At 44.0% G+C, this 11,848-nt stretch overlaps 3 protein-coding genes across 3 annotated transcripts; 2 read left to right on the top strand and 1 right to left on the bottom strand.

Annotated features, from left to right (window-relative positions):
- Nucleotides 1–1,013: 1,013 nt before the first annotated feature.
- Nucleotides 1,014–1,540, bottom strand: SERLADRAFT_375775 (uncharacterized protein; the record flags this gene model as incomplete). Its single annotated transcript, XM_007312380.1, has 1 exon — nt 1,014–1,540. The coding sequence occupies one exon, from the start codon at nt 1,503–1,505 to the stop codon at nt 1,335–1,337; it is 171 nt and encodes a 56-aa protein (XP_007312442.1).
- A 1,355-nt stretch (nt 1,541–2,895) lies between these two features.
- SERLADRAFT_432130 (uncharacterized protein) lies at nt 2,896–4,265 on the top strand (the record flags this gene model as incomplete). The annotated part of the gene is made up of 4 exons (XM_007312381.1): nt 2,896–3,284; nt 3,561–3,598; nt 3,657–3,993; nt 4,046–4,265. 4 exons carry the CDS (start codon nt 2,896–2,898, stop codon nt 4,263–4,265), a joined length of 984 nt encoding a protein of 327 aa, XP_007312443.1.
- Nucleotides 4,266–9,276: 5,011 nt separating this feature from the next.
- SERLADRAFT_364516 (uncharacterized protein) lies at nt 9,277–11,627 on the top strand (the record flags this gene model as incomplete). The annotated part of the gene is made up of 5 exons (XM_007312382.1): nt 9,277–9,289; nt 10,037–10,278; nt 10,335–10,706; nt 11,294–11,498; nt 11,578–11,627. 5 exons carry the CDS (start codon nt 9,277–9,279, stop codon nt 11,625–11,627), a joined length of 882 nt encoding a protein of 293 aa, XP_007312444.1.
- Between the last annotated feature and the right edge of the window lie 221 nt (nt 11,628–11,848).

Genomic DNA, 11,848 nt, shown 5'->3' on the forward strand with positions numbered 1-11,848 from the left:
AATATGTAATAAACTCAAATATATCAGCCATGCTCCACATTACAACATTCAAACCAGGATAATAGTGGAAAAACAGGGCTTGTTTTCAGTGTTGGTGCTCCATCTGTGACAGAGAAAGTAAAAGAGAGCACAAAGACAAATGACTTTGACCTGGGTATACCAAAATTCAAGTAGATAATTGTATTGCTATGTGTAAATGTATACCTACAGATGTCTCGTGGATGCCTCAAATCCATCAGGACCTTAGAGGGCAAAATTGTCAAGATTTAATAATAGCTCAGATATCTATCAAGAGTGGAGGCAAGGCTACACTGCATCTCAACAATCTATTGCACTCCTTGCCACTCATCATCCTGTGACCCAGCCAGGTTGTCTAAGTTGGGTGTCCTCTCACCCAGCTAGGTCATCTTCAATGAGCACCCTCTCACCCAGCTGGATCATTTAAGACAAGCACCCTGTAATGTCCTGACCCAGCCGGGTCATCTTGGATGGGCAGCCTCTTACCCAGCCTGGTTGTCAAAGATGGGCACAATAAAATCACATTTAACATGGCCCGGCTGGCACACTCCGCCAGACTCCGCTGGCCCCATCTATATAGTAATATTATCAGGTAATAATGCCACGTCTAAGACCAAAGGTTATTACTATACTATGTGTCCCAGAAGCTGAGGGATTCTTAGAATAAAATCCTCAAACAGCGTCATGGGAATTGTCCAGATGTGCTTCTGGTTCCCACGTTCTGTCCTTGTCTCCATAGCCCTTCCATAGGAATAGGAACTATAATTTTCCACGCTTCAAGCGTGCATCCACCACCTGTTCGACATCAAATTCTTCTTCACCTTCCTGTGAGGCAACGATGAACTATAACAAAAACTAAACCTATCTCCTTCTGCACTTGCAGGGAGTAAGGGTTCAATGAGCTTGAGGTCGACAGACGCTAGTAAATATAGCGAGTAGAGGACTTTGAGAGGTAAGCTTCAAAGGTTCTTGTTGAGGAGTAAAGCGGGTAAATTCAGTAATAGAAAGCTAAGGAGCCATACATGAATAGGTACGGCTTTATATAGGGAACTGTCCGTTCCTCAGACCGAAAAGAGAATATACGAAAAGTGGTCTGAGGAATTAATCAACCAATAAGAAAAAGGGAGAGTAACTATCGTACGACTTCTGACTTGATTAATCAGCAGGTGAGAGACTTGTACTAATAATAGAAGATTGTCACGCGTGGTCAGGAACCGTATCCTCATGATGAGGTACGATCCTAGATAAGGCGTTATTAGTATTACCAGGCTTTACTGGGGCTTGGAGCTGGTTGGCGAGATGCCTACTACCAGTCCCTACCCAGTTTGCTGGCTGGCTGGGAGCGATGCCCAGTCTCTGATCTGTGATATACAATGGTAGCGATGGTTAAGAAAGCCTGTGAGGGCTATGAGAAGTAAAACTGCAAACAATACCTCTAGCCCTAGAGCCAGAGGCGTAATGGGAAAAGTGTTCGAGAACCAAGACATAGCAAAGATAAGGAAATAATAAAACGGTCCTTACACTTCCTGGGTGACTGCAACCGGTCTGGGCCAGTCTATGCGCTATCCTGGCAGAGGCCCTTTGTAGGGGTTCACATGGCTAATATTGACCATGGGTACTACCCTCATTCATTTTGGAAAATCCAGCTCCACCACATTGGGTTTGACTTCCTTAATCTGGTAAGGACCAATTCACTTTTCAGTCAGTTTCTAGACTGCCAATCTTTTAATTTTAAGTGGTTGGTATCTAAAATTTCCAGCTTTTGATGATGTCCTTTGTACACCAGGGACCCCTATGTTAAAGCCTGAGGGCCCAGGTATCTCTACTTTTGTGCTCCCAGGGTTATTACAATTAGGTCTCTTGCATGGCACCCCAATATCAAAGATATTGTTTGTAAAAGTGGGTGCCAGGGAGTGATCTGAGGAGAGCCCCAGGGAGGGAGCAAAGGAAAGCCCTGGGGAGCATTCAAATGAGTTGGAGCCCCCCAATGGCAAATTGTCTGATAAGCCAGTTGGCTCACTTGGATTGCTGATGTTTTTTAAGTACAAGTAAATGTATGAACTTACAATTCATGGTTATTGGGTCATACATAGCGGGTAACATGGTGGGTAACATGGGTAAATCTGAAGAAAAGTATTTCAAGATGGTGGTAGGGTAATATTTGAGATGATGGGACATACCTGGGGATAGTTCCTGGACACTGAATTTGCACTGGCAAGTTGGCATTTGCAACATTTCTGGTGTTTGAATGTAAAAAATACAAGTCCAACTTTCATCACGTGTATTTTTCTCAAAACTCCCATGGGCACAATTTGTGGCATTAAATCCATGTATAGCATGTCTGAACCATTTAACATCTCAGTCACTCAGACATAATGCCCTACACCAGACTTTCAACCCCTCCCCAACCAAAGACACCATTGCAATGTCTTTTTCCACCCAAGACAAGATCTACAAAGCCAACAAGCGCGTTAAGAAGGCTGTTATGTACTGGCCCCTGGTTTTTTTTCAATACAGGGACCAGTTTGTGGAGAGGCTGAGGGAGGAAGTAGTGAGTGGGACAGGCACGATAAAGGAGGGAAACAACACCGGGTATGACTTCCACGTCCCCCGGCTTTTTTTGACTGCCATCACGCGGTTTTGCGGGGCAGAGGGTGAGGGAAGGGCAGTGGATCCATCATTGATCACCCAGGAAAACAAGATGGTGGAGGAATCAGTCTGGTTTGAGCCCAGGAGATAGACTCCTGAGAGGAGGGAGGCTCTGGACAATAGGTGGTGGTTGCAAAGTAAGTTTTTTTATTTTTTCATCCTTTTTCAATTACTTACTAACTGTTTCTTTTCACAGTGGTTCCCCCTTGTCCTCGTCTTTTTGCCACCATGCCCATCAAACCAGCATGTTCTAAAAGCCCCCGGGCACCCACCACTGGCAAAAAAAAGCACAACTTTGCTCACGTAACAGTAGTGCCTTCAAAGAGGGCAAAGAGGACAGCTCCGTCCCAGCGCTCCCCCTCAAGGCCATCTTGCCCCCAGCACACCCGCCCTTTCCCCGGGACTTCTAGTGGTCAGCGCCCAGACCCCATAGCACCTTCAACCGGCAAGGGAAAGGGAAAGGTGGTGGTGGAGATTACCAGGGGTGTAGAGGATGTGCAGAGGAAGAGCATGAGACATCCTGCAACAAGTGTAGCTGGGCGAAGTGCAAGTGCATCTGGGACAACAATGCAAGCCTGGGGAGCAAGTCCCGGAAGCCAGTGGTCTCAGAGCCAGAAGTGCCAAGGGCTCTGGTCACTGCTCCTGACCATCCTATCAACATTGGGCCGCCCCGGGGAGCACCCAAGCTGGTCTACCAGCTTCATGGAATGACTGGGACCCAATTCACAATCAGGGTCCCCCCACCTTTGATAAAATTGGATAATGACCAGACCAGGGATTGAACCTGGAACCTTCTGGATACATGCCAGCTGCTCTACCAATTGAGCTATATGGCCAAGGTTATACAATGTAGGATCTTAAACATGACATGCAACCACGGACATCTTACACAGAATAGCTGCTGCATACTGGGCTGGCTTACAAATCAGAGGTATTATCCTATAGAGTATTGGTATGTCAGAGTATATTCTAACAACCTTCACAAGCAGCAATCCTGGCTCCTGCTCACCATACTCCCCCATCTGCTGCACACCCTTCACGCCCTTTTCCCCCTCCACATGTGCAAGCCACGTCCCAGGAATCAAGGAGGCCTCCCCAGGTGTCCTATACAGAGCCTGGGGAAATGGGTGCCAATGCAATCTGTCCCAGCCCTAAGTGGATTGCCAGGATGAGGGAGGCTATCCCCTCACCTGCAAGGGAGGTTTTGGGTGCTGTGGCAAGGCTGCCATTGCCATCCTCCAGCCCACTTCCTATTTGTCCCCAGGAGGCTGCTGACATCCCCACAAACATCACACTCCCTTGCCCCAACACTCCCTTTGACTTGATGTCCCCACCTTTTCACCCTGATCTCTTCTTCCAACTCTTCCAACCCATTCAGGCGGGAAGAAGCGCCTTTGGATGTTCCCGGAACCCCTCATCTGTCCCTTGGGCCTCCTCCTTACTGGCCATTTGAGGCCCCACAAGGGGATTTACCTCAGCCACGGAGGCCTCATACACCCCTGGGAGGTGAGGTCCCTAGTGCTGTCACTCCTCAAAGTGATGGCCGGGACCTCATAGACTTCAGCTTTACATCCCCAGTTCCCAGCCACATACAATGATTGTCCCTGGCACAGCAGTGGAGTCCGCCTTCTTCCTTGAAAGAAAGGGTAGCAAGGATGGAACAAAGGCAGGGGATCATTAGGGATCTCTATGAGAGGATTAGCCAGCTGGAGGATGAGGCAGCAAGGTTGAAAGCAAAGGAGAATGAGTATAATTAGAAGAAATCATAGTTCAATGGACTTGTGATATATATTTCATTTTTTCTTTCTTTTTTTTCAACTAGATTTTATTTCCGTATACTTAGTTTCTCCTCACTCACCACTCAGTGTACATTTAATTACTTGATCCATATAAATTTGAACTACCTACATTACAATTTTAGTGTGATTATGTGTGATAAAAAACAAGTCTAAGAACTCTACCCCGGGACTCATCAATGTGGCCTGGGACCTGTCTAACTTCAACACATTGATAAGCTATCTGTAAGTGATGCTTGGCAACATGGGAACATTGCCTGGGAACAGTCTATAGCCAAGTGATCTATGATAAATTCAGCCCAGGATGTAAGATCATGTAACTGACAAATTATGACATTCATTTATAGTATGAGAAAACATGCATTGACCAGGGCTTGAACCTGGGACTCCAGCTTTCATGGTCTGGTGCTTTACCAACTAAGCTACCAAGGTGTACTTGGAAATCATACTGATTGGTTGCATGCCCAGAAGGTCCAGAATTACTGTACACGGGTGCGGATCTCATTGTGTTGTGATAGTAACCCGGGATGACTATAACGCTCACATCCCCGGGTACACATTTTAAACCCAGGGCCATTATATACATTTATTACATTACTGTACAAGAGGTCGGTTTACCTACTATTCAATGCCTCCTGGGTTTCTTTACCTTTAGCGTCTGATCTACCTTGGTGTCCTTGGCTTGTTGAAGCTGCTTTACTGGACTATTACCTGACCTTGTCCTGTGTGCAATATTCCTGGGTTCCTCATCCATCTCCTCATGCCCACATTTGGTGGGACTCTGCATCACTCTTGTTACCATCCTGGGTAGAGGCCCTGCCTTGTCAGGGAAGACGGATTCCAAGCTATTTTGTATTGCAGTGGTCATGTCCTTGCAGAATGGGAGGATAGTTTCGCCCACCCTGGAAAACTCAATGTATGACCACATCAGGTTGTCATCCTCATCAGCAAACTGGATTATTCCTCCTCAGCATATAATGTGGTGATGAACTTCCTCTGAGACTTGTGTGTAATAGAAGCATGCTGGGGACTCTCCTTGTCCACTTCTTCTATACCTACAGATTGCTTCCCCAAGATAGAAGAAGCCAGGACGGGGTTGGGCATTGGTTTGGAGGGCCCGGACCTGGTTGTTGATTCCTGGAAGGCTACAATTTGTCACCTTGCAGCTGGTTTGGGGGGCCCGGGCTGGTTTTGAACGTCAGCACTGTGTTCATCATCACTTGAATTTCATCAAGCCCCTCAAGCTCCTCTTGTTCCTTGTTGGTGGATTTGCTTCTTGGTACAACCATTCTCGCTCTGGGAAGGGCTCTCTTCATTGCTTCCTTCTCTTTATCCTTTCCTTTATTGGCTACTGGGTGCAGACTAGATTTGAACCTAAAGGTAACTTTGGCATTTATATTGTTCTGCTGGTTGTACCAATGGTCCAACAGACCCCGTGTCTCCTCCTTTGTCATATGTGATGGTTCCTGGAACTTGTACCCTGAAGGTATGTACCCCTTTGATAAGTCAATATAGTCACCCAGGCACTTCACAAGGCTGGTCCAAGGTACTGAAGTCTTTGGGTTTCCAGTGGAAATCTGGTAATATGTCATCAGGAAAGACCTGAGGATAGCCTGTAGGTCTGAAAAGGTTGCCGGGGAAAACAGATCCTCATCTACAAGAATGGCCTTGTGCATACTTGCCCCAAGCCTCCCATATCTTTATGTTTTACCAGTCGGGTTGTACCTTGCTAAAATGCTTAAACACAGCTTTGTCATTTTGTTTATGGCTGCAATTAAAGCAATCAGTTCCAGTAACCACACACCCAATTTCAGCCTTAGGTCCATAGACTACTTACAAGGACATGCAAGTGGTTCCATTTGTATCTCTATGGGCAGTGAGCACAAAACTCAACATTCCCAGATCCCGGCTCACTTGCATCTGCAAGTCCTACACTATTTTCCTACCCTTCATTTTAGCAGCTCTGGGTATCTTTAGTCACTATTTGTCTTGGGTGAGTCAAGGACATTATCCTCACTTTTGTCTCACATCCTCTGATGGCCCATTGATATACCACTCCTCACGCTTCTCTTTTAATTCAGCTTGCTCCTCCTCACTGAGCTCAGTCAATGTTGCCTTCAGAACACTTTACAGTTTACCAATATGACCTGCCTGCCCCAGCTTGATTTCGTAAAGGGTCCACATCCTCTTCTCCGCCTCCTTCTTCTTCACTATGTTGAGCACTTGGATTAGACCTAAATACTTTCCATGCCTGGCAACTGTTACAACCAAGAGTTTGTATACTCTGGCGCACAACTTAGACAAGCTTTGAGTAAAGTGAGTGGGAGTGGTTACCCATGGCACAGTGTGTGAAAACTATAAAAGATAGTTCAAGTGGAGAATGAAATTTAAAGGTCCAAAAATTGTGTATTGTTACAGCAACCCTTTCCCTGGGCTCTTTGTGTTACAATACACATATTTACAGACATTCAACTTTCTTTCTCCACTTCAACTTTTTCTTTCAGTTTTCACACAGTTGCGCTGTTACGATAACACAATTTTTGGACCTTTCCTTTAATTTTCATTCTCTGCTTTAACCTTTTTACTATAGTTCACACTCCGTGCCATGCGGCACTTTCCTTTTTCGTTCTAACTCCACCTTCTCGTGCAGCGCTGCCATTATTCTTCTTTTAGACACAAACTCTCTCATGCAGTGGAGCTGGTCACACGGGCTGCGCCCTCTGACATCATCAGCCACTGCTTTTATCAACTGTATAGTACATAGGTACAAACACTCTGTATTAGTATAAATACCCCAATAGATCAAGGAGACTCCTCAGCGAGTCCTCCTGTTGTATACCAACAAACTCTCTGCAGCTTAAGGGGTAACCACTCCCTCATCACTACCTTTATAGTGTGTTTCTGTGTGCGCCAGAGTAACTAACTCTTGGTTGTTACATGTGCCATGCAGCACTTTCCCTTTGTTCAAACTCCACCTTCTCACGCTGCACTGCTTTTCTTATTTTTAGATAAAAGTCTTTCACACAGTGGAGCTAGTCACACGGGCTGTACCCTATGACATCATTAGTCTGGTCCAAAGTATGGACCTTTGGCAGGAACCCCCACTTTGGTAGTAATAGAGAAGGCACCATGAGCGGCACATTTGGCTTGGACTCAGCATTTTGTGGCTAGTCACACCAGGAAAAAGCACATAAATGTTTCAGCTGAAACAGCTACTGTAGAGAACAAATGTACATGATCACTACTATTGTATCACAGCTACAATAATTTATATAGCACCTTGGACCTATATGACTTTGAATATCCCATTTCTTCTTGCCCATGTTTTGGTTCAGGTGTGTCTGCAATTTGTAGTGGCGTTTTAATTGGAGTGGCTGACGGTTTTATTATCTCAATGACTCAGCATCTGTTTGGGATGGAAGAAAATCTTGAAACTAGTGTTGTTCATCATCTGAAAGCTTCACTATCAACTCTACCAATTCACACAAAGGCTAAGTGGTGAGTTATGCTGGTTAAAGCAATAGATAGCCTTTACTGTGATGCTCAGCCATATTCAATTGGGGCAATTGAGCTTAAAATCAAGGTGCAAAAGAGCTCAATAACTGTGTTATTGGCACCAAAGAGGGGTTCACGCCAAATGGTCTTACTTTGGTGCAGACCTTATTTACAAGATATTGACTCATCATATATTGAATTAGGTAAGCAAGGGAGACTATGACATCATCAGCCACTAATTTATCAAATTGTATAGTACAACATGTACAAATAACCTGTAGTAGTATAAATACCCCAATAGATCCAGGAGACTCCTCAGCAAGTCCTGCTGTTGTATACCCATAAATAACTTGGTCCTATCATAAGGGGTTTACTCACTCCTCCATTTTCCTACTTGCTTGTCACTGTGTGCGCCAGAGTATTCAAACTTTGGTTGTAATACTTTGTTACCACTGTAGTTGTATAATCAATACCTGACTCGCTGCAATATTAATTATAAGCATGTCTGTTAATTTCTTGATGTTAGTGAGTACATGTTCCCCCAAATATTCCCAGATTTCATTCCAGGTCTTATCAGGTACACATCCCTGTTGTAGAGAATTTGCACCCCAAAACTCTTCCAAATGTGGATTGAGTATTTCAATCTGGGCGTCATTACAAAGTACTTTAGGCATGATTAAATGTGGTACAAGTCAAAAAGTGAGGTGCGTGTTTGAAGATGAGCACTATCTTTCTCTTTTCCATTTGAGTGTAAATTTTCAGTCAATTAAATACCACATTCATTCATTCCAAGCAAAGATTTGGCTCTTCTGTCAGATCTGAGCAATGATATCATTGTCTTAACTCCATACCGGGTCTTCAGCTAAGGCCTGGAACGTGTCAGGTACCTCCCAGCCTATGCCTTCCCTGATATATTGCTTCTTATAAGGAAGTTTAATGCCAGGTTCATCAAGTAAATTAGCCCTGAGAGGCCTGGGTATCATAGAAACTAATATAAATTAGAAGCATGTGTTAGAATATACTCTGACATATCAATACTCCATAGGATAATACTTCTGATTTGTAAGCCAACCCAGTATGCAGCAGCTATACTGTGTAAGACATCCGTGGTTGCATGTCATGTTTAAGATCCTGTATTGTATAACCTTGGCCATATAGCTCAATTGGTAGCGCAGCTGGCATGTATCCAGAAGGTTCCAGGTTCAACCCCTGCTCCATATTGACTACTGCCTTCTATCATAAATATCCTATATGAGCATCTTCAAACATCATTTTTTCTCTGCAGAATTATTTAGCATGGGCAGCAGCTTCTCCCAATATGTGGCTCCAATGTTACAAAGAGTAGATTGGATGAAGTTCAAAATAAGCAGAGGTGTGCAAACAAAACAAATAAGTGTGAAAGACCACATATCCCAATCAATTTTGTCAACACCCTGTCAAACTCCTCATAAACATAATATGTTCCCCATCCAAGACATTAATCAACCTGTCCTTGAGCCATTGGTTATACCTCCAAAGAAGGCAAGTTCATTGAGTAAGTACATTCATTATTATTTGTCTGACATTGGTTTAGTCAAAAAATAATTACATGAGACAATGGCTGGATCATCATTCAGAGTATCTGCAAGTCCTCATATGAGAAGAGGGGTGGTCCCTAGGACAGACTTGCAGCCTATGTTTAGTAAGAGAAGGAACTTGGCAGTGTACAGAATATTTGAGAATACCAGAGTATTGCATGTCATGCTGCAGCAATGCTCACCAGAGATTACCATTTCATAGAGTTGAGCAATGGGTGGGCACACATTTTGAATCTTCTTGGCTTTATGAAGCCAGCTTGGTAATTCATCTGGACCACACTGGGAAAACATACTTGGGATGTCATGACAACCACAGTCTAGCAGAGGACAACTCACAGGAGTGTGATTCTTAGGGGGACGGTACCCAGGACAATTTTCCAGGTGCCCCATCAGACAATGAGGAAGGAAAATTATGGGAAGATGAAGAAGTAATCACAATGGGTGACATGCCCCAAAGGACTGGCACCAACATCAATGTCAACACAATTATGCTTCTGGTAGACAGATCCAGCATGCATCATTTGCCCATAAGATGGTATAACTGTCTCAATGCTTCTTGCTCAGATGTTCAGCCCTTGTCCAATAGGTTGTACCCAGCAAGTCAGAAGAAGCCTCATACAGTATTCACCTTTTCTTTTCTTGATGACTTTTTAATCAATAACAAAGAATGTAAAACTTCTGCAATGACTTTCTATTCCAAGATATGGTGGATGACAAACATTGCGTTCCCTCACAAGGTCCCAGTGCATCCCTCAGTTTTAGACTTCCCGGGAACCTCAATAATATTTTCCCCCTCTAGAATAGATATCAGGAGTTCATGAGGGTGTCCCAGCAGTGGAGACATTTGGAATATATGCATTTGGATGGATTTGCACACCAACCCAGCTGTCACCCTTCCCTGGGGTCTCTAGCATTGTTTTGCCCAGCTTGCCCTCAGCCGGATATCAATGTCTCGCTTGATTGGAAGCAGAATCCCCTCAGGCAGTATCACTTGAGGACTTTTTTCATGGACGGAAACTTTAATGCAGAGCACATGAAGTCAAAGAACCCCCATGATGATGTCCCATTGGCCAATGACACAGCATTCTTGACAGCAAACCAACCATACATGGAGCACCTCAAAATTGCCAAAGAAAATAAAGTGGGGTCTACTTGTAATAACCACAGAGCTGTAAACCTGGCAAACAAGGACTGGTAGCACCTTGATGCTATTTTGCCCAGGTGCCATAGTGTGACAACACCAACAAGACACAGTCTTGGAGCACAATGAAAACAACACTCAAAAGAAGAGGAAGAGGTGGGAGTGGTTACCCATTAGGTTTCAACAAGTTAGTTATTGGTAGACAACAGAAGGACTCGCTGAGTCCTTCCCCATGTATTGCTCCTGTATATATACTAAAATACATGAGGTACTGTACAGTTGTAAATAGAGTTTAAAGTCTGATATTTAGCATGTGACCAGTCACATGATGAGTCTATACATTGGTCAGGTGTTGTGTCATGTGACTATGAAAAGTCAAAAATGTAAAGTAAAGTAAATGGTCACATGACTGGTCATGTGACTTGGAAAAATAAAAGTAAAAGTGCAAAAGGTAAAGTGTAAGTAGGTACTGGTACGTCAATTATAACATATAGTGGATATTCAGAAAGGTGAACAGTGAGTAGCCCACAAATTTGTGATCGTGGCAATCGCTCACTCTTCATGGCCAAATGAACATGGACTATTCCTTGTGTCAGGCCTTGTCTTCATTGGCCGAGATTGACTCAGTCATAGTCCTCTACGATATAATGTGCCAATATGGTAGATACTTTTTGAAAAGGGTCCTTGAAAGTCCCTATCTTCAGGTCCCCAGTGGTATATCCTTGTACAAGGGCATTAAATTATTTCATGTGCATGGACATCAAGACATCTGCTTCCCAAGATATGCGCCTAACTTTATCCCCGGGACTGGGCAGGTTAATGGTGAGATATTAGAAACACTTTGGGCTCCCCTCAATGAAGTCTCCTGAAGCATGGGCTATGAGCAAGTAACATAGGCAAGAAATATTAGATGATCACATGAGTGATTCCAATTGGAAGAAGCTTATATGAATGGGTAGGTCCCGGGCTTCAATAGCTCACCCATGTTCATGACTAAGTGCATGCCTAGTTATGGCACTTTGCAAGAAATTCAAAGTCGGAGACAGGTTTAGCTTTTGTTATATTTTGATGTTGCCTCACACAAATCAACAAAAAGTGCACAGCCACAGAACAACTGGAGTTAGAGGAAAAGTGTTAATGCCTGCTCTCCCATGTAGATGCTTTCAACATTT

Source organism: Serpula lacrymans (assembly GCF_000218685.1).
Source record: "Serpula lacrymans var. lacrymans S7.9 unplaced genomic scaffold SERLAscaffold_1, whole genome shotgun sequence".
Taxonomy (NCBI): domain Eukaryota; kingdom Fungi; phylum Basidiomycota; class Agaricomycetes; order Boletales; family Serpulaceae; genus Serpula; species Serpula lacrymans.